The following is a 24,075-nucleotide window of genomic DNA, read 5'->3' on the forward strand; positions in this document are numbered from 1 at the left end:
CTCTTCTGGTGAGGAGTAAGGGCTCTGCTTTCTTCACTGTCAAAATCACTGTGTTTTAACTTTTGGAAGCAGACTTTCCTGGCCTGTTATTGGTAAAAGAAGTATGAATGTTGTGCTCAGCCACACACATTTTTATAGCATCTTTCACTTCCTTTTATTAGTCCAGATCCCTCTTTGGCACACATTTCAGTGAGTCTGCTAGTTCCGCTTCTTCATCTTCTGGAATAAATGGCTTCTTTCCAGTTGTGCTACTTCCTAGTCCTTTGAGATGTGAAAATAACAAGTCCTTTTTTAGTCCATATTTCTTGACATAATTACAATGAGAATCTCAGCAATTTTTGACAACTTTTCTCTTGAGAAATATATATATATACATAAAGGACATGAATGACCACAACCACAAGGAACCCTTTTTTTTTAGGGGGGAGGGGGGGGTACCAGTTTTGGTCTGTTTTAGACCATCTTCAGACCTACCACTATGACGGTAGGTGTCAGTAAAAGCAGGTGCTCTGATGCCACAAATGCTTTTTTTGGGGGGGTTCCAGTTTTGGTCTGTTTTAGACCATCTTCAGACCTACCACCATGACAGTAGACAGTGTCAGTAAAAGCAGGTGCTCTGACGCCATGAATGGTAACTGCTCACTGTTGTGGAGTCATAGTGCCTGCTCGTTTACCGCCACCATCCATCATCATTGTGGCAGGTCTGACGATGGTCATTAAAAAAAGAAGTTTCTTGTGATTGCGACTGTTCATGTTCACTTTTAAGTAAAACTGAGATTTTCTTTCTATTATGCAGTTGCTCTTAGTAGATGGACCAATGGGTGGGGTATAGGCTACCTTTCTTGATGTACATTAAATCATTTTTTTTACAATAATTGACACTTTTTTTAAAAAATGAATCAAACTTTATCTTGTGTGACCACTCACTATGCGCCACCTGAAAAGTATCTCAAAGCATATGAAAAAATCTCCAGTTTATTTTTTTCCAGAAATTTCCTCCTCTGAGCCACTAATATCTATGAAATTTAAATCTTACTTAGTTAGCTGTTACTGTAATACAATGGAAAATTAAAATTGGAAGTTGATGAAATTTTATATCAATTTCTTGCTACATTTTCTACACCAATACTGCTGGAAACATATTAGGGAACTAATTCCATTCACAACATATACAACTGCATGAGAAAGACTGTTGTCAAAGAAAAGTAATTTGATAAAAATTCAGATTTCTGTAGGAGTGATGAGGCTTCCCCTTAAATTACCTCAAGCTACCCTACCACTGATAACAGAAAATCACCCCTATGCACAATGATTTTCACTGTTCGATAATAATAAACTGGCCCTCTTCTAGCTAATGTTGCAGAATCCTAACATATTCTGATTTCTGCATCTACACCTATTCTCCACAGGCCACCTTAAGAGTATCGTGTCACTTCCCCATTTTCCTATATCAGTCGCGAATGATTCATGGGAAGAACAATTGTGATGAGCCTCTGTATACGCTCAAATCTCTCAATTTTATCTTGATGGTCTTTTCGCGATGTATACATAGGAGGAAGCAAAATATTGGCCGACTCTTCTAGGAACATCCTTTCTATGAATTTTAACAGTAAACCTTTCCATAATGCAGAATGCCTTTCTCGTAGTATCTGTCACTGAGCTGGCTGAGCATCCTCAGGATATTTTACCAAATGAATCTATAAAGAAAAGTGTTGCACTTCTTTGGGTCTTGTGTATTTCCTCTGTCACTCTTATTTGGGATGGATTCCAGACTGTTGTTGTTGTTGTGGTCTTCAGTCCTGAGACTGGTTTGATGCAGCTCTCCATGCTACTCTATCCTGTGCAAGCTTTTTCATCTCCCAGTACCTACTGCAACCTACATCCTCCTGAATCTGTTTTTTTTTTTTTTTTGTGGTTTTAGGGCGCAAAACTTCTATGGTCATTAGCGCCCAGCCCGTGACGTAGGAAACAGGAAAAAAACGAAATTTAAAACCAGCAGCAATGGGAACAAAGTCATAAAATTTGAGAAACTAAAGGCAGAAGGAATGCTTAAAAATCCACTATAGAAAGGGGTTTCTCGTCCCCAAAAAAAAAAATTTCAAATGACTGACGTCATTTCACTGTCACTAATAAACTGGAGAATGCGGTCGGCTGAGCGCGTGTCATCTGCTAAAATCGACGATAGATCAGGCGATAGCTGTAGACGGGAGCATAACGGATTAAAATAGGGGCATTCAATTAAAAGGTGTCTGACTGTCCACAGCTGAGAGCAGTGGGGCAGAATGGGGGAGGATCACCGCTTAAAAGATGTCGATGGCTAAAAAGACAGTGCCCTATCCGGAGTCTAGCTAAAATTACCTCCTCCCGACGACGCGTTCGGGAGGAAGAGGTCCAAGCGCAAGGAAGGGCTTTCACTTCCCGCAATTTATTATGGGGAAGTGTTGACCAATGCGCATGCCATAAATGAGCAACTTGGCGACATAAACCGCTCCGTAGATCGGTGAAGGGAAGCGACTGAATAGCTGGCCGAGGAAGAGAGACTGCAGCCTTGGCCGCTATATCGGCCGCCTCATTTCCACAGATACCAGCGTGTCCCGGGATCCAGAGGAATGCCACCGAGACGCCCCCCAGGTGGAGCAAGCGCAGACAGTCCTGAATCCGGTGGACCAGAGGGTGCACAGGGTAAAGAGCTTGGAGACTTAGGAGAGAGCTGAGAGAATCTGAGCAGATTACGTACTGTATCCGCTGATGGCGGCGGATGTAGCAGACAGCCTGGAGAACAGCGTAAAGCTCCGCAGTATAAACCTAACACTGGTCGGGAAGCCGAAAGTGATTTGGGGTGTCGCCAACAATATAGGCACTCCCTACACCTAACGATGTTTTCGAGCCGTCGGTGTAAATAAATGTGGCGTCCGTCATTTGTGCACATAGAGCAGCAAATGCCTGACGGTAAACAAGTGTAGGGGTACCATCCTTGGGAAATTGACATAGGTCTCGGAGCAAGTCGATCCGGGGACGGAGCCAAGGCGGTGCTGTACCCCAAGTTGTCAAGAAGGTTTTAGGAAAGCGGAAGGAAAGAGAATGGAGCAGTTGACGGAAGCGGACTCCCGGGGGTAGTAGGGAGGAGGAGCGGCCTGCATACCCTACATCAAAGGAGGCGTCAGAAAAAAAAAAAAAAAAAAAAAAGTCATGGGCTGGATTAGCAGGCATAGAAGACAGATGGCTAGCATAACGACTCAGAAGGACTGCCCGCCGATTGGACAGCGGAGGTTCAGCAGTCTCAGCATAAAGGCTTTCCACAGGGCTGGTGTAAAAAGCTCCAGACACTAAACGTAATCCACGGTGGTGGATAGAGTCGAGACGCCGAAGAATAGACGGCCAGGCAGAGGAGTAGACTATGCTTCCATAATCCAATTTCGAGCGCACTAAGGCGCGATAGAGGCGGAGAAGGACCACTCGGTCCGCTCTCCAGGAGGTACCATTCAGGACACGGAGGGTGTTAAGGGAACGCAGACAGCGGGCCGAAAGATAGGAAACGTGGGAGGACCAGCACAGTTTTCTGTCAAACATAAGACCCAAGAATTTAGCGACGTCGGAAAACGGAAGGTTGACAGGACCTAGATGTAAGGAGGGCGGAAGAAACTCCTTACGTCGCCAAAAATTAACACAAACGGTCTTACTGGGTGAGAAACGGAAGCCGGTTTCGATGCTCCACGAGTGGAGGCGATCGAGACATCCTTGAAGACGTCTTTCAAGAAGGCTGGTCCGTTGAGAGCTGTAGTAGATCGCAAAATCGTCCACAAAGAGGGAGCCCGAGACATCAGGAAGGAGACAATCCATAATTGGATTAATGGCGATGGCAAACAGTACAACACTCAGCACGGAGCCCTGGGGTACCCCGTTTTCTTGGGAGAAAGTACGGGAGAGAGTAGTGTTCACCCGCACCCTAAATGTGCGCTCTGCCATAAATTCGTGAAGAAAAAGGGGCAGCCGGCCCGAAAGCCCCAAGAGAACAATGTGCGGAGGATGCCTGTCCTCCAACAGGTATCGTATGCTCTCTCCAGATCAAAAAATATTGCTACCGTTTGGCGTTTCCGGAGAAAATTGTTCATGATATAAGTGGAGAGAGCAACAAGATGGTCAACTGCAGAACGATGATTTCGGAATCCGCATTGGGCTGGTGTTAAAAGACTGCGGGATTCCAGCCACCAAGCTAAACGGTAATTCACCATACGCTCCAAAACCTTACAGACACTACTCGTGAGAGAAATGGGGCGATTACTAGAGGGGAGATGTTTGTCCTTTCCAGGTTTCGGAACGGGAACGACAATAGCTTCCCGCCATCGCCTGGGAAAGGTACTGTCGGTCCAAATTCGATTATAAAGGCGAAGGAGGTAACGCAGACTATGGGTTGATAAATGCAGCAACATTTGGACATGGATACCATCCGGTCCTGGGGCGGAGGAGCGAGAAGAAGAGAGGGCTTGTTGGAGTTCCCGCATGGAGAAAACAGTATTGTAGCTTTCGTGATTTTGAGAGAAGAAAGCAAGCTGTCGCACTTCCGCTGCACGTTTCTTCGGGAGAAACGCTGGCGGGTAATTTGAAGAACTCGAAATCTCAGCAAAGTGCTGACCCAATGAGTTAGAAATTGCGACGGGGTCCAATAAGGTATCATGCATGACAGTGAGCCCAGAGACCGGGGAGAAACTAGGCACGCCTGAGAACCGTCGAAGCCGACTCCAAACTTCCGAGGAGGGAGTGAAGGTGTTAAATGAGCTAATAAAGAATTTCCAGCTTGCCTTCTTGCTATCGCGGATGACGCGACGGCATCACGCACGGAGCTGCTTATATCGGATACAGTTGGCCAAAGTTGGATGGTGACGGAAAATGCGAAGAGCACGTCGCCGCTCACGTATTGCGTCACGGCATTCCTCGTTCCACCAAGGAACTGGGGGGCGCCGGGGCAATTCGGAGGTGCGTGGTATTGAACGTTCCGCAGCTGTGAGAATAACGTCGGTAACATGTGTGACCTCATCGTCGACACTGGGAAAGCGATGGTCATCGAATGTCGCTAGAGACGAAAAAAGTGTCCAATCGGCTTGGGCAAACTTCCAGCGTCGCGAGCGCATATATGGCAGTTGAGGCTGCAGTCTAAGAACACATGGAAAGTGGTCACTCGAGTGTGTATCATCAAGGGCGAACCATTCGAAGCGCCGAGCTAGCGGAACAGTACCGACCGCAAGGTCCAAATGAGATAAATTTGTCGTGGAGGCAGACAAAAATGTGGGGACCCCAGTGTTGAGGCAGACTAGATCCGCTTGGTGGAAGACGTCTAGCAATAGTGAGCCACGTGGACAAGGATGCGGAGATCCCCAAAGCGGGTGGTGGGCATTGAAGTCCCCAACCAGCAAATAGGGGGGTGGAAGCTGATCAAGAAGATGAAGGAGATCAGTTCGTGCCATTGGTGTGGACGATGGAATGTATACCGTACAAAGAGAGAACGTGTATCCAGAAAGGGAAAGACGGACGGCGACAGCTTGGAAGGAACTGTTTAAGGGGAGTGGGTGATAATGGAGAGTATCATGGAGCAGAATCATGAGTCCTCCATGTGCTGGAGTGCCTTCAATAGAGGGGAGGTCATATCGGACGGACTGAAAATGAGGGAGAACAAAGCGGTCATGGGGACGCAGCTTTGTTTCCTAAAGACAGAAGATGACCGGCGAGTAGGATCGTAAGAGGATCGACAATTCATCCCGATTGGCTCGAATGCCGCGGATATTCCAGTGGATAATGGACATAGGGTGAACAGGAAATGGAGGAACGTGACCAAGGGTGCTGTCAACTCAACGACTGCTCAGAGCTTGCGACCGACAGCATGGAATGGCATTCAGTCGAAGGCAGAAGATCCTGATCCATAGGTTGGTCAGGAGCAGCTCCTGCCACCAGCGATCGGCCGGTTGACCGGCCACCAACAGTGCGCCTCGGCAACACAGAAGACGGCCGAGGGCGATTTCCGCCAGGTGGTGCTGTAGATGGGACATGCCTTGGCGGAGAAGGAGAGGAACTGTGTTTCTTCGTAGCCTTTTTGGAAGTATGATGTTTAGATGAAGGAGGAACCGATGGTTGTGAAGTTGCGGTACGTAAAAACTCTTCACGAGAATGCTCTTTTTTCGAAGACTTGGTGTCTGACTTTTGGGCTCGAGATTTAGCAGAACCCGACGAAGGGTGAGCCATTGAGTGGGCAGGCGAAAGTGGTGAGGTTGAACGGGCGATCTTTGCGCTGGCCGATCTGACGACCGTGGTACTAAAGGTGAGGTCGCAAGTCTGCGTGGCCGCCTCCTTTGTTGGCCGAGGAGAAGCAAGGACAGTGCTGTATTTTCCTTTCTGAGGCATGGTGGGCTGTCGACTGGCGAATAATTTTCGAGCAGCAAAGGTCGACACCTTTTCCTTTACTCTAATTTCCTGGATGAGCTTTTCGTCCTTAAAAACGAGGCAACCTCGAGAGGAAGCAGCGTGGTCACCCATACAGTTGATGCAGCGAGGGGATGGAGGTGGACAAGCACCCTCATGGGCATCCTTGCCACACGTAACACATTTGGCCGGATTTGAACAGGACTGGCTGGTGTGATTGAACCGTTGACATCGATAGCAACGCGTAGGGTTTGGGACATGAGGGCGAACGGAAATTATCTCATAGCCTGCTTTGATTTTTGATGGGAGTTGAACTTTGTCAAATGTCAAGAAGACAGTGCGGGTTGGAATGATGTTCGAGTCAACCCTTTTCATAACCCGATGAACAGCCGTGACGCCCTGGTCAGACAGGTAGTGCTGAATTTCTTCGTCAGACAATCCATCGAGGGAGCGTGTATAAATGACTCCACGCGAGGAATTGAAGGTACGGTGCGGTTCCACCCGGACAGGGAAGGTGTGGAGCAGAGAAGTACGCAGCAATTTTTGAGCCTGGAGGACACTGTGTGTTTCTAACAACAGGGTGCCATTCCGTAATCTGGAACAAGACTTTACAGGACCCGCAATTGCGTCGACACCTTTCTGCATAATGAAAGGGTTGACCGTGGAAAAGTCGTGACCTTCGTCAGACCAAGAAACAACAAGGAACTGTGGCAACGATGGAAGAACCGTCTGTGGCTGAGACTCAGTGAACTTACGTTTGTGAGCAGACATAGTGGAAGGTGAGGAAACCATTGCGGAAGAATCCCCCATGATTACCGGCGTCTCCGATGGCGCGCTCCTCCCTTGTGGGGGCCCTCACCGAGGACACACCCGCCTTAGGTGATTGTTCACACCTCAGGTCACACCTCCCGACCAACGGACGGAGGGACCAATCGGCACTTTCGGAAGGTATCAGCTCGGGTAATCGCCCCTCCCTGGGCCTGGCCGTTACCAGGGGGTACGTACGTGTCCTACCTGTCTACCCGGGGCGGGGAATTACGCGTTACTCCGTCACCGGCTACGCATGGAAGTGCGTGGGTCGGCCTTCAGACACGCACAGGGAGGAAAAAAGAGAAAGGGAAAAGGAAAGAAGAGGGGGTCTCAAACGCTGCCGCGGAGAAAAGGGCAAGGAGAAGAGGGAAGGAAAAGAGAAGGACAGAGGAAGGACGAGGACTTGTAAGTGTAGGAAGCAAGTAATTTGTAAAAGTTTCGAGCGTCCGTCTCCGGACGTAGGCACAAACCATACTCCCAGAGGGGGAGAAAGGGAAGGAAAGAGCCAGAGGTGAGGGGGGGGGGCGAAGATGGGGGACGGGGAGGGAGGCGGAAAGGGAAGGGAAGGTATGCAGCCCAGAAAGGAAGGAGGGCCACATTAGCTCGGGGTCCCGTGCTCGCTACGCACGTGTCCACAAAAGGGTTGTGGACCCCCTGGTGGGACCCTCCTGAATCTGCTTAGTGTATTCATCTCTTGGTCTCCCTCTACGATTTTTACCCTCCACGCTGCCCTCCAATACTAAATTGGTGATCCCTTGATGACTCAGAACATGTCCTACCAACCGATCCCTTCTTCTGGTCAAGTTGTGCCACAAACTTCTCTTCTCCCCAATCCTATTCAATACTTCCTCATTAGTTATGTGATCTACCCATCTAATCTTCAGCATTCTTCTGTAGCACCACATTTCGAAAGCTTCTATTCTCTTCTTGTCCAAACACATGGCTACACTCCATACGAATACTTTCAGAAATGACTTCCTGACACTTAAATCAATAATGGATGTTAACAAATTTTTCTTCTTCAGAAACGCTTTCCTTACCATTGTCAGCCTACATTTTATATCCTCTCTACTTCCAGACTGATGAGCAATATTCATGTTTTGTAAGCTACTTCCTTTGTTGGCAGACTACATTTTCTGAGGATTCTTCCAATGAAAATCAATCGGGCATCTGCCTTACCACGATTAATTTTGGGTCGACAGAAGCACCCGATCCCACGCATCAGCTTTGACCCGTGACGTACGGGTTATAAAGGCACATTTGCATGCCGAGCGTGAGTTTCCGCGGAAACGCGGAATACTAATTAAATAAATAATCAGTGACAAATAAATAAAGCCTATGGCACACAACTGCAGCGCTGTGTCGCTGATAAAACAAAAGCACAATTACGTTACTCTTATGTTTGATTAAGAAAGCGAGAGCTCTGGTAGATGTGGTGCGAGAAGCATGTATTTTTATTTTATTGTCTGGCACACCGCCATATTTCATGTTATAGAAGAATACTGCGAGTTGCAACCACACTAGGCACTCGATTCTGTAAAGAATTATATTTATAAAAGTAAGTAGGATTATGAACTGTAGGCTTATTCATTGAATATATCTGATTTAACTAACTGTGTAACTTTTTTATGTTTAGTAGACAATCACCTCTGTACGACGTATTGGCATGGCTGGCAAATTATTGTAATATTGAGATTTAGATTATGAGTCCGCACCTACCGCAGCAGTCTTTGGAAATGATTTAATTACGAAGTCCGATTATTCAGTTTTATTTCACGGTCAACTACGAGTAACATTGCCTTTACGAAAGAGCCATTGTCAAGCGTCTGATACCGAATAATTAAACGTCCACATTCCAGATAAGCAAATACAATTGCAATCACAATCACCGTCATACAGATAGAATAATTAACATATTTAAAATAACAATATATTTTTTTTATTTATTTTATTTATTTTATATTGGCGACTGCGTGTCGGACTTGTTATTTTGTCATTTGTTACATTGTTCTCTTTGTTTCATGTAAAAAATCAACTTTCTGGACCTGGACGTCAATGTATGAGAGATAACAAAATCTGAAGATATTTTCCAATTCTGAAATTTTGCGGGAAGACGCAATGAAACTTCCAGCAAAATAAGGTAAGACGCAGCATCTTTGCATTAGCAGGCTTGACCAGACGTATAATTCAGTGTATTAGCTTTTCAGTAAATTCTGTAGTGTTTCTTTTCCGCATAACAGTTTCAGTGATAAATTTCATTCTCAGTACTTTTCCCTAAACAATAACGTATGCAACAATACCAATACACGAGTGTACAATATGGCCGACTTCTGTACGATATCATGTAACATGGCCAGCAGCCATAACCAATAATCTCAAATTCAGTTTATATTTTTAAATTAACAGACAGCCATTGTTGCTACGAGCGATTCATGCTCAACTACATTTTATTTTAAAATCAGTGTCAAAAATTTTCTTGAAACATATATCACGTGTGGCATGGTAATAACTAGAAAACAATACGCAAAAATGGAACAGCAAGGACGTACTATTCAAGCGCAATCCGACTCGGACGTGAGACAAGTGTTAGAAAATGACTTTACGACAGCAACCGGTAGTGACGATTCATCAAACATTGACGCAAGTGTTGACGAAAATTTTGACAATAGGCCGTCCACTACAAAAATTTCAAAATCTCAATCAGAGCCTATGTTAATGCATGACGTCACGTCTAATGACGCGGCGGGGGCAGAGACCTTGCAAACGGTAAACATTGCCGACATGTTACAAATGCTAGTGAAACAAAACGCAGAAAATATGGCAACCATAAGGAAACAGAACGCCGAAAACATGGCAACCTTAAAGGCACAATTAGAGACACAAAATGAACAGTTAAAAACACAAAATGACGAAATCAAATCTGATCTCATAGCAATCAAGATAGGTAATGACACTTTATGTAAGCGTGTGGAACTTATAGACGCCACACTGACCAAACAGGTGACTGAACTCAGTACTAAATTTTCCCAGCTTAATACGAGACAAGAAAAGACTACAACTGACGTAGCACTTTTACAGACACAAGTAAAAAACCTTAATGTCACGTGTGAAGTTCTTACTGAACAAATTCAAACATATCCTTCAGTACATGACAACCTTGAAAAACGAATTACTGACGTACAGAATAAATTTGACAATGTTGAACAACACCTGACTGACATCTTACAATCAGATGCCACAGCTCATTTTCAAAATATTAATAAAGTATTTCATGATTGGGTTGAGAACAAAGACAAACATTTTGATAGATGCTTACATGAAAATTTACCAACAATTGTGCACGACTCCGTAGCGCAATACATTACTAATAACAAACAGCTGATCAGTGACGCAGTACAATCCGTCACTGCACCCATGAGACAATTTACCGATCAACTACAGTCTGAATGTAACGTAAATATCAGTCAAAATGTACAGTTCAGAAACCAATATACATTCGAGTATGATACACACATTCCGCACACGACAAATACACAAGAACAAAACACACCACGATTACAACACATACCACGATATGGAAACACAAACACAAGCTATTATCATGGTAAACCACAGCAACATTATCGTAATTACTCGCCAGCTGAACATACCAGTAATTACAGTGGAATAAATCCATATCACAATGCGAAGGAAGATGAAAGCTTAATGAAACACAGGCAATTTCAGATTTTTATCCCAGAAAAACGAACCATTCATCCGGTGATTTTTCTTAAATCTTTTAGTAACGCATTTCCACGCACTTGGAGTGACCGGAAAAAGATTTCATATATTGTCGGTTACATCCAAGGTGATGCAGCTGTCTGGGCGTACAGTCAAGCTGACGTATGTACCACGTACAGTGAGTTTGAGCGTGCTTTTCTGAACAAATTCTGGTCGCAATCCGTCCAGGAGCGACTCAGAAGACAAATTTTAGAACCTGAAACTTTTAACAGTAAAAATGGTAACTTACGCAGATATTTTGAAAAATCCAGAATGAGATTTTCACTCTGCAGCGGAGTGTGCGCTGATATGAAACTTCCTGGCAGATTAAAACTGTGTGCCCGACCGAGACTCGAACTCGGGACCTTTGCCTTTCGCGGGCAAGTGCTCACCAACTGAGCTACCGAAGCACGACTCACGCCCGGTACTCACAGCTTTACTTCTGCCAGTACCTCGTCTCCTACCTTCCAAACTTTACAGAAGCTCTCCTGCGAAACTTGCAGAACTAGCACTCCTGAAAGAAAGGATATAGCGGAGACATGGCTTAGCCACAGCCTGGGGGATGTTTCCAGAATGAGATTTTCACTCTGCAGCGGAGTGTGCGCTGATATGAAACTTCCCTGGAAATTCTGTGTACTGACATCAGTGGACCGCATCCAGCAAGCTCTGGAGGCGTCAAATATATCTTAGCTTTTTACGATATATTTTCTAAACATGTAAAACTTTATGCTTTAAAATCCGCCACTGCAAATGCTATAATACGAAGATTCTCAAGTGATTACCTGACGCACGTGGGAAAACCTAAAGCAATTCTATCAGATAATGCAGCATACTACTCTGGGTACAAATGGAGAAATTTCTTGAAGGACAATAACATCAAAAGTATATTTATTTCGAGGTTTAGTCCACAATGTAACGCGACTGAGAGACTTTTCCGAGAATTAAATCGATTCATGAGGACCTATATTTCATCAAAACATACTAATTGGGTGTCCTACCTAAGTCTTTTCGAAGACTTACACAATAACTTAAATATTTACGATACGAATTACACACCTAACGAGATCATGTTCAATTGCAAACAGAACGATCAGTGGATAGAACCATTACCTAAGTTGTCAGACAAGGAAATCACACCTGAACAGAAAATAAAAGAAGTATTGACTACATTGACACATCACGCACAAATACGAAACAAACATCACAGAAACATAATAAAAAGAAAACAAAAATTCGAGGTAGGAATGCTTGTACTACTTCGTACTCATCATAAATCTGTAGCACTCAAACGACGCAACGCTAAGTGGCGTCTGCTATATGAAGGACCTTATATAATTGTTAACATACTGCATCCTGGTGCGTATCTGTTACAACATCCTAGAACTAACAAAATTATTGGGCTATACGCACACCGAGATCTTAGAGCATTTTATGCTGAATAATGTCAAGGTCATACCCATCAAAATATTGCTAAGCAACTCGAAAAACTCTGTTGTTACAACACAGATAATAAGTCGTATAGAAATTTTCATTTCAGCGGTTCCAGTGACGCAGTTGAAGACAGAAGAACTCTTCTTTCAGCGCGCGCCTCCACCTGAAGGACGGAATGTTAAAGTAAAATTTATGATTACGTAGCAGTGGATGACATATTAATTTTTCACGGAACATTTGTTACTGAAGGTACCACTGACTTGGTGTGACACCTGACGAACTGACAGACGTCATCTGTGAAGCGATCTTTTACTTTGAGAAATAGATTAGACGCACATCTCTCAACACGAAAAGCATCTATCAGTAGTCAAGGCCACACAGACACTCTACACACACGCACAAAACGCGAGGAATCGAACATTTTCTCTCTCTTACTATTTTGAATATTTATTGAGTAGTGAAAACGCCTGGTCTTGCCTACTGATGTAATGAATGTTGTGTCTAACCTATCTTAATTTCAGATGACATCACAAAAACATCGATAATATCCCAGCAAAACCGCTAAAGAGGATGTAAATATCTGCAATTCATGAAATCAAATGTGACACAATGTAATAACCTATAGCGATGTAATGATGATGTAAACATGTTTATGTGCAACTATATTATGTTTATGCTAAGAAAATATGTGACGTGTGTATGTATAATTACTTATTTTTTTAACTGATGTATAGTGTAACTGTTACTATGTAAAAATTTGAACAAAACGAGTGCCAAAAAGACATTGCATAGTGAACCACTGTTCACGGACATTAACGAACATTACTAACTCTGCAACTACGCGGAAACCTATGTGAAAGAAACTGTTAATGCCATTCATTATGCAGCGTATCTATGTAAACGCGATGAACGATTTCCTTGATTAATAACTACGAACATTTAGGTGAGCTATATTCAGCAAAAAACTGAAAATGTGAAGTGCATAATTCGTGCATCGTCTAGTGACATTACTACAGTACCCAACTTCAAGATGTTAACTGGATTAAATGGACACAAAGTGCCTGTCCAGAAAACAACACGACGGGTGGAAGAATTTTGGTTGGAACTTCAGGGAATGAAATGTTCTCGAAATGTGACGGACACTCTTACCTGGACTGTCCAAGGATCGAGGCCAGCTATGTGCCGTCCGAGGTTCTGCAACCAAGCTTCCACGGAATGTAAAAAACGAACTGCACGTGGAACAATTACTCGACGGGTCACGTCTGATCTGTAATAAGCAATGCTTTTAGTCACAACGAACTGCATCACTACGACTATAATGGAAATGAGAAATGGACACGCTTATGTATTAATCACATTGTTATAGAACGATGTTACTGTGATCAAAAAACTTTACCACGACGATACTAACCTGTAAAAAATTATTGTGCAGCGGATGAATATGAACTGTAATAACGACACGATGTGTATAGGTCAACGCACCTGAAAAATACGGACATTTTTCTTTGAAGTATTTCAGAACAATACTATGTAACTAAGAACATTCAACAATCTAAGTTGTATTGTGTTATAACAAATATTGTAAATTTAAAACTAAGTTACCTGTCATAGAATGTAGTCTTCATATGTAATCTTGGTTGAATATTTTCTTTGTGCAACGACAGAAAAACGCGCGCACACGAACAATATGAACTGCAATACTGTGCCGCGTGATCTAACTGTACGATATAACGGCAGTGCCGCAGTTACACAGACGCTTCTGCGCATGCGCGCACTCTATCTGCCAACATAAGAACTTTTACGGCGCACCCGCGTCATACAAATTTTGTATATAATGTGTATAATGTGTAATGTAAGTCATGTAAATAGTTGTAGATAACTTAGATTTTCTTGTGCCTTTAGGTGAATTGCTCGCCTGCAGGTGTGTCCTTTCGCCTCGCAATTCAGGGGGCAATATAAAGGCACATTTGCATGCCAAGCGTGAGTTTCCGCGGAAACGCGAAATACTAATTAAATAAATAATCAGTGACAAATAAATAAAGCCTATGGCACACAACTGCAGCGCTGTGTCGCTGATAAAACAAAAGCACAATTACGTTACTCTTATGTTTGATTAAGAAAGCGAGAGCTCTGGTAGAAGTGGTGCGAGAAGCACGTATTTTTATTTTATTGTCTGGCACACCGCCATATTTCATGTTATAGAAGAATACTGCGAGTTGCAACCACACTAGGCACTCGATTCTGTAAAGAATTATATTTATAAAAGTAAGTAGGATTATGAACTGTAGGCTTATTCATTGAATATATCTGATTTAACTAACTGTGTAACTTTTTTATGTTTAGTAGACAATCACCTCTGTACGACGTATTGGCATGGCTGGCAAATTATTGTAATATTGAGATTTAGATTATGAGTCCGCACCTACCGCAGCAGTCTTTGGAAACGATTTAATTACGAAGTCCGATTATTCAGTTTTATTTCACGGTCAACTACGAGTAACATTGCCTTTACGAAAAAGCCATTGTCAAGCGTCTGATACCGAATAATTAAACGTCCACATTCCAGATAAGCAAATACAATTGCAATCACAATCACCATCATACAGATAGAATAATTAACATATTTAAAATAACAATATATTTTTTTATTTATTTTATAGGGTGTTGCCGTGTGTGACATCATGACGGCGCGGAGTTTGGTTTGTGAGTGTGGCGTGTTTGTAGATTTCGTCGTGTTGTGGTTTGTTGTGGTATGTTCAGGGTTTTCGTTTGTGTAGTGTAATGGGCTCAGTTTGCTTTTGCTCATTATCCAGAATTGTTAGTGTTGGCTGTGTTTGTAGTGGAATTCGTTTCAGTGAGTTAACGATTTTGTGTGAAGGTTAATTTAGTGTTGTTCGCTATACATCGTGTGGTAATTTTAGTAAAATTAATCAGTTGTTGTTTTTGTTCATGAATGGATATGACGGATAAAATTAACAGAGTGCAGGTCAAGGGAAGTGTTCGATCCCAATGTGTGGCTGTGTATGTTGATATTGGTATCGTGAGATGTTTTTGAGCTATATAGGTGAAGGGGAGTGTTTGATCCTAATTTATGGGATCGGGAGCTGCTGTTGAGCTATATAGGTCAAGGGAAGTGTCCGATTCCAGATGATATTGTGTTTAGTGGCATATGGGGAGTTTAGTGATGTCGGTTTTTTCCGTCATTTTGTGTGGTTTTGTATGGGGGTGGGTGTCTAAATTTGTTTATATTTAGTTTGCCCCCACCCAAAAACACCCCATTTCCCGCGCTTGTCCCGTTAGTGTCATTAGACTTTTTGTGGAAAGTGTGTGTGTTTGATTCTCGATTTATTTTTGTCATAATGTGTACGTACTGGCTTTATATGCGCCATATTGGAATCGTGGTTTATGGTCATTTCCGCCATATTTGTGACGTCATGGGTCAAAGCAGATGGGCGGGATCAGACGCTTCCGTATATCCTTAATTTTATGTGGTAATTCCATTTTAAATCACTCTGTATATATAAGCCTACATATTTCAAAGAAGTAACTGCTTCCAGTGATCGTTCTGTAATTGTTAATCATACAATTGGTCTCTCTATCTGTGTATTCACAATATGTTTACTGCCACTCCCTGCACCGAGCACAGATTCTCTGCAGGTCTTCCGCCATTCTGCTGCACTTTTCTAGGGTTGCGAAAGCATTAGTCATGAAAAGCCTCATGGAACTTCTGACATTATCCACTAGGTCATTCACATATAGGCCTATTGTGAAAAGTAATGGTCCAATAATACTCCCCTGGGGCATGCCCTAAGTTAACTTTTACGTCTTGAGACTTCTCTCTGTTCAGAACGACATGATGCATTCTGTCTGTTAGAAACTCTTTAATCCAATTACACATGTGATATGATAATCAGCACACTCATTATGTTCATTGAGTGGCAGTGCAGAACTGTATCAAATGCCTTCCAGAAGTCCAGGAACACAGCATCTATCTGGATGCCTGTATATAGTGCTTTCCGGGTCTCGTGGATAAACAGAGCTAGCAGGGTTTCCTACAATCATTGTTTTTGGAACCCTTGTCAATTCCTATGGAGGAGATTTTCAGTCTCCAGAAATATCATTATATTCATGTGGTTTGCTTAGTGGAGCAAACAGCTTTGTTTGTGGAATGAGAATTCTACATTATGTAATTGACAGCTGTTAATTGTTTACCATGCATATTCTACATCAGTTATTAGATATGGGGTAATGTTTCAGCTAGTTATAAAAGCAAACCACCTCAGAGGGCACAACCTACAGGAAATATTACACTGGGCAACAACCAAAAAAACGTCATGGGTTTCTCAGCTGATTTAGACTAATTTTGGTGTTCTGAGTGCGAATATCACATTGATTTTGCTCTATCAGGTCAACTTTTTGAGATACAGCCATAGGCCTACATGACCATTTTTCCCTGAAATGTAAGCCTTTTTATAGGCTTCAATATGCTAATATTAGGGGTTTTAAGGGGATTATTCAGGACATATGAAAACAAAAGAAGCCTTTAAGATTGTAACAGTTAATCATTCCAATAGATGCCTTTTTTTCTTACTATAGTATAAAATTTATTCTAATTTTTATTGTCTGACAGTCAACTGCATATTTCTATTACTATTTCAGATTGATATGGCTTCTGCGCGACGTTCATGCATGAATAATCCAGATGTTTTCTGCTACATCTGCGGAGAATACACGCTTTCAGTGGACAGGAAGAACATCACGGGATTTGTGAAGAACGCCTACCAGGCTTACTTTCATGTCAAGCTGGGTGACCAAGATAAGCCCTGGGCACCGCACACGGTCTGCAAGAAGTGCGTGGAATACCTCCGGCGGTGGACGAAGGGCACGAAAACTTCACTGAAGTTTGGGATTCCGATGGTTTGGAGGGAGCCCTTTGACCATGCATCGGATTGTTACTTCTGCGCCATCAACACTACTGGCATCAACCGGAAGAATCGGCACAGCCTCCAGTACCCCGACCTTCCATCTGCCCGCCGTCCAGTTGCTCACTGCGAAGAAATTCCTGTACCAGCGTTCACAGAGCTTCCTAACATCGACGACGAGGCCACCACTGCAGACGAGGGAGGATATATAGCAGATGAGGAGTATGAAGCACAAGATGGTCGGCAGCTCTTTTCACAATGTGAGCTTAATGATCTTGTTCGGGATCTCAGCTTGTCGAAGACTTCATCCGAGCTGTTGACCTCCGGACTCAAAGAGAAAAATCTACTTGGCGAGGACGCGCGTATCACTTTCTTTCGTAGAAGGCATGAGGACTACATGGGTTACTTCTGCCAGGAGGAAGACCTAGTGTACTGCCGAGATGTCGCCGGTCTTCTTGTTAAACTCGGGGCTCCTACATACGATCCGAGAGATTGGCGACTCTTTATTGACAGCTGCAAGCGCTCTTTGAAGTGTGTGCTCCTCCACAACGGGAACGAGTTCGCCTCAATCCCACTTGCTCACTCCACAACTCTCGTAGAGAAATATGAAGCAGTGAAGTACGTGCTCGACAAAATCCAATATGAGCAGCACCAATGGATCATCTGCGTCGACTTCAAGATGGTGAACTTTCTACTTGGTCAGCAGTCCGGGTTCACGAAATACCCATGCTTTATATGTATGTGGGACAGTCGAGACAGAGCCCAGCACTATGTAAAGAAAGTGTGGCCGCCACGAGAGCAGTTAGTACCTGGTGCGAGAAACATCATAAACGAACCTCTTGTTGACCAGGAGAAGATATTGATCCCACCGCTACACATGAAGCTTGGGTTAATGAAACAGTTCACGCGTGCTCTGGACAAGGATGGGAGGTGCTTCCACTACCTGTGCCGAGCCTTTCTGCGACTGACCATTGAGAAGCTGAAGGCCGGCATTTTCGATGGGCCACAGATACGGCAGCTCATAAAGGACACAGAGTTCGAAAACTCCATGAACACGTTAGAGTGCGCCGCGTGGAAATCGTTTGTGCAGGTGGTGAACAACTTCCTGGGGAACACGAAGGCAGCAAACCACGCCAGACTCATCAGCAGCATGATAGAGGCCTTTCAAAAGCTCGGGTGTTTGATGAGTATAAAGATGCACTTCCTGTACTCACACATGGAGAAGTTTCCTGAAAACCTTGGGGCGATGAGCGACGAGCAGGGAGAAAGGTTCCATCAGGACATGCGCCAAATGGAGGATAGGTACCAGGGGAGGTGGGACGCAGTCATGATGGCAGACTACTGCTGGATGCTGAAGAGAGACAACCCAGCAGCCGCTCACAAACGGGAATCGAAGAAACGCCGATTCATGCCGTGAACTCTTAACTTTTGTGTCACGTAACGCTCATTGTTATACTAATATTATGATAAATATGCTTATTTAATTTGATGGAGTAAATAAAAACTTAATGAATTTGCATACGTTGACTTTTATTTCTTGAGGAAAACGGAAAAAATCTTCCGGGGTTTCTCAGCAGATGATACAAAGAAATTTGTTTTTTTACGAAAAATCAATTTTTAAAAATTTCTGTAGCAAAAAATCCTGACCTGATAGAACAAAACCAAGGTCATTTTCGGACTCAGGGCATCAAAATTAGTCTAATTCAGCGGGAAAACCCTAGACTTTTTAAAAAAAATCTTTTTTTGTTGCCCAGTGTTATCAGACCTATGGTGGGAACAAACAACAGGCAATGATGCAAAACATTATTCAAAAGAACTCCTTTTATGTTTTAGCAGGAAATACTTCTCTTTGAGCTAAAATACCAACTTTTCGAAGGAAATTCTTTTACACATGCTTATGGACCAAGGCACAGGTCATACAATATGCTGCCTTGCTAGACTTAGACTGTTTGAAAATACCCTGCATTACATAGCTTTGAAGCTTAGTAAGAAAATACGGTCCAATTTCAAGGATTGTGAGCTAAAAACTAGAGAAGCGAACACTGAACAGTATGTAAAAAGCTCTCTCTCTCTCTCTCTCTCTCTCTCTCTGAGTGTGTGCAGGATGCAGGTGATCAGACAGGATGTGTATGTATGTGTCACCTGTCAGAGTCTGTCTAGACTTATCAGGGTTCCCATATCTCTCCTCTTGCACACGTTCCATACCGTTTCAGAGCCTCCACCAGCTTCAGCAGTCCCCTGCTGAAACGTGGGATCCATGGATTCATGAGGTTGTCTCTATACCGATACACATCCATCCACTCCATACAATTTGAAACGAGACACTTCTGACTAGGCAACATGTTTCCAGTCATCAACAGTCCAATGTTGGTGTTGACAGGCCCAGGCAAGGCATAAAGCTTTGTGTCATGCAGTCATCAAGGGTACACGAGTGAGTCTTTGGTTTCGAAAGCCCATATCGATGATGGTTACCATAACTACATCCTCGCCAGTGACCGAACAGAATGCATTAATTACAAAGCTAAGACTACACAAGCATCAGTACACAACAACAAATTACCAAAAGTATAGTACAATACCTTACATATCATTAAGTAATTTTTTTACAACTATGGGCTCACTAAACAGTAACTGATATCATAAAGAAGTGTACTGTTTAGACATTCAAATTTGCTGTTTCAGTGTCAAAGAATTCATTCAAACAGAATAGAGGTTGATGCAATTTTGTCATATGATGACATGTTGGAGACCGTGGCTGTTTTTGAAGACAAATGTTGATCGTGTTAGGACAGCAACCAGCCACAAATTTACTTTGAGTTCCTTTATTCGAAGGAAACCGTTACCAGTTTCGAATCGTTGCGATTCATCATCAGACGGTTTACACGCTTTCTTTCTACAATTGGTGCGTTTTTTACAGATTAATTGTCCTAAAATATAAATAAAACACAATTACAAACACGCCACACACAGATGGTTGCGTTGCAGATTTTCGTTGCATGTGTCTTACGTGAAACGTCGGTTTCGAGTGATTGTTTCTATAACGTTCATCCAATCGATGTAAATGCATTCCCACTCCATCCTCGTTGTTGCACACGTAATAGTTCTCACTGTACACTTTAGATTTGTCACTGAGTTCATTCCAACCACGCACCACATGTTTTGGTACATACAAAGAGCTTACAAACATATGGGTGTCACAGATGCTATGATATATCATAACATTTGACGATGATGTCCTATGTTTGGAAAGGATCATATATTCTTTTACAAAACTGTAATGTCTTTTACATTAGTGTAGAGAGATTGAATAGAGGTTTTTGGTGTAGGTTGTGCGACACTTTTCACCAAAATTTCACCAATTCCAAGGACTGCATTGCAGTTTGTAGATGACTGCAGGTTTTCATAGCAGCCTACGCACTGCTGGAAAAGTGTCAAGATTTCTCTTCACATACTAAGACATTTGAAGACATATTGACTGAAAATCATCACTCTTGTATGAGCGAAGATGTGTTTGCAGTTGCCCAGTTTCCTGTTTTACCACTTTCTTTAGTATAACAGTGCATTCTTGGAGACTGCAGGGTGACACTATAGCAACAGACCATAGCAGATATGACAGTGAATAATACAGGGCTACCATTAACAGATACTGACCATTTATCAAATGTTTCAGTTTTCTCACTTGGGATGTGACTGGTGAAAATTTCTTACACACATGTGCAGTGTGTTCATGCCATGTGAAATAGCAACAAAAGCCAGAATATCACAGCTTCAGTACAGTACAGGTAGCCTTTGTCATTGAGGCTAAAAACCATTTTTTTCACTGATTTTCATTTTGTTAATAACAAATCATTTTTACATCACATCATCAAACATAAGTTCTACTTCCCCTTCAACGTTGCAAGCAGTGATGCAGTCCAAGTACAATGTTGCTTCATCTTCAAATTGCAAGAATTGTCCACAAGAGCTTAAATCAAGTACAAAAGCTAGCAACAGGAGGGGGGCCACGACTGGTCTTCTGTTCACACGATATTGCCTTTCCCACAGCAATCTTTTGCATGGTAACCTGCATATGTGTTTGAGATGGGATAAATACACAACCTAACCATGCAAATGAAAAACTGTATTAGCCTACTATTTTTCAACAGATGTGCGTTTTTTATTCACAACAAAACCTGCTGAAAAACTACGTTTATACGGATTACCCAGAAAGACTATACTGAAGTGAGTTGAAAGTAGGTCTAAGCAACTAACACACAAATATTTCAAAATGACTGAGCACAGCAATCTGTCGTGCTTTCCTTTCAGACTTTATTAAAGCAAATCTAGTTTTCGGCTAGTGCTGTGTATTATACATTAGTCTTGAATGAACTGTGATAGAAGCCCAAATAACAGGCCTGGGACATGTATTGAAACTATGAAATAGTGCATTGACAATGGCTGGGCACTGGCCGAAATCTAGATTTTCTACAATAAAGCCTGAGAGAAAAGGGCGACTGATTGCTGTGCCCCACTGAGTGCATTTAACATTCCTCATGGAAGGTAAGTTGACTCATGTGCCATACAACACATACAAATAAATGTTCTGGCGTGAATTTTAGTAAATATAGAAGATAAATCCATCCAATAACTACAGCTAACATTTTATGATGTCATGAAATTCAAAGGCCGTAGAAATTCAGGAATCAGTTAAGTAATGGTAAGCTGTAACTCTTTAAGTCGACACTCGGATGAAAGAGAAAAAAACAATGAACTGCTTGTGAAATGAATTTGTTGGGCCAACCTGAACTTGCCGAAACATATGGGATCTGTAACTATCGATCATATTAAGTTTCGGGGACTGTATAATGATAAAATTAAACCATAATTTAAGCAGGCTATTCACGAGGCGAAGGCTCTCTCACACACCAAGAATAACAAAATCTGTACCGTACAACAAACAAATCAACAATGCACAGTACGAAAAGCGTATCTTACCTCTGCAGATGATACGTCGCTTTTTCTTTTTGCGCGTGTTGCACCTGGGCGTTGTATATGAATTGTAGGCACACGCCCGTACATACGCTGTCAAAAAGGCACTTTTTTGTATACGGTAGTTTACTGACGCTATTGTTCTACACAGATTCAATGCAAGGACCATGGATGTACCAACTAACACAAAATTATTCACTGTCAACGTGATTTTTAAAACATAGCAAACTTTTGATGTGGGGTGTTGACTGTTGTCACGTACTGCTTTAATTGTTCATATTCCCAAGCAATAATAGATATATCACGTAAGAGTCGGCGTCACTAATATCGTAACTGTCCAAAAATAGTTACATACGCGTAAAACTTAGCTAATAAAATTTTAGAGTCTTATTTTATGAATTAAAGTGGATAACGTTTTTGATGAATAACGAGTCAGCTACAAACTCCCATCCAAATCGCTAGTGATTGTCCGTGGAAGCACTAAGTTATACACAGAATCACAGGACGGTAAACGAAGTCCGATCTCTCAAGTACTGACTGACAGTGTGCTCGTAACTACTCGCCGTTCAATCCTCTAAAATAAACTGTCATCGATACCGATTTACTTGGAAACTAGTCAAAGACGTTGCAAAACCGTAGAACTAAATATGTAAAGTTTGAACTGCATTAAACCAACCTGACTGCAGAAACGCGGCAATATAAAAAGGTAAATATGGGTGAACAGTCCATTCCATACTGTACAACTAGAATTTAACGAAGAACAAAAAATTTAACACATTGTTTACAAACATCTTTTCAGAGACTCATCCCAACATATATGGTCAAAGACTGTATCATGTAGTTAATACTGTAGTTATAGGCAGTTTGGATAGACGCCACGAAAGGCGCAGATGAAAAGCGTTGAGTCGATTCGTGACAGAAGAACTCTGCGAAATCCAGGCAGCTGTATTAGATACTTGGTATTGGCACGATAGTAAACTTTAAGATTTTAGTTGCTAATTATGAAGATGTCAATAAATGTCTCAGAATATATAAAGAGAAATCTGCAGAAGAAACATGTTCTAAAACAATACACTGAAGGTAGGCACTGAGCGTAAAGGGACCTGACAGTCTGACAAAATCGAAATGGATAGTGCAGTATTGTAGACAAATTTTCCTTGTAAGTGAGTCACCATCGGTAAGATTTGTTTAATTTATTTCTTTATGATTCTTGAAGCATCCGACCCAAAGCTTCTTCGCTGTGGGACAAGTCACAACATATAATTTAAGAGTTGAAGAAATAGTCGAAAACGAGATATGTTCGATAATAAATTTTTATAAACAATACAGATAAGCAAAGTTTTTGAACTGTTTGACTGTCTGATTATTTTCTACTTTTCCATCTTAGATTATATTTTGCAAATTATGCCTACTTGAAAAAACAGTTACACTCATATCTTTATGTAGCCTACGAATTATATAATTTTAAATAAATAAATATGTCTCCGCTATATCCTTTCTTTCAGGAGTGCTAGTTCTGCAAGGTTTGCAGGAGAGCTTCTGTAAAGTATGGAAGGTAGGAGACGAGATACTGGCAGAAGTAAAGCTGTGAGTACCGGGCGTGAGTCGTGCTTCGGTAGCTCAGATGGCAGGGCACTTGCCCGCGAAAGGCAAAGGTCCCGAGGTCGAGTCTCGGTCGGGCACACAGTTTTAATCTGCCAGGAAGTTTCATATCAGCGCACACTCCGCTGCAGAGTGAAAATCTCATTCTGGAAATAAATATCCTCATTACACC

The 24,075-nt window shown here is 42.4% G+C and overlaps 1 protein-coding gene across 1 annotated transcript in view; it reads right to left on the reverse strand.

Moving 5' to 3' along the window:
* Positions 1 to 23,122, reverse strand: part of LOC126419866 (protein angel homolog 2-like) — a gene marked incomplete at its 3' end in the record, with an annotated part of 133,816 nt that extends 110,694 nt beyond the window's left edge. The window contains exons 1-2 of the mRNA XM_050087122.1: positions 22,978 to 23,122; positions 22,308 to 22,394 (exon numbers count right to left, since the gene is read on the reverse strand). Coding sequence (XP_049943079.1) covers positions 22,308 to 22,394; positions 22,978 to 23,035 — 145 coding nt within the window. The remainder of the gene's footprint in view (positions 1 to 22,307; positions 22,395 to 22,977) is intronic.
* Positions 23,123 to 24,075: the final 953 nt, after the last annotated feature.

Source organism: Schistocerca serialis, chromosome 9 (assembly GCF_023864345.2).
Source record: "Schistocerca serialis cubense isolate TAMUIC-IGC-003099 chromosome 9, iqSchSeri2.2, whole genome shotgun sequence".
NCBI classification, from domain to species: Eukaryota; Metazoa; Arthropoda; class Insecta; order Orthoptera; family Acrididae; genus Schistocerca; species Schistocerca serialis.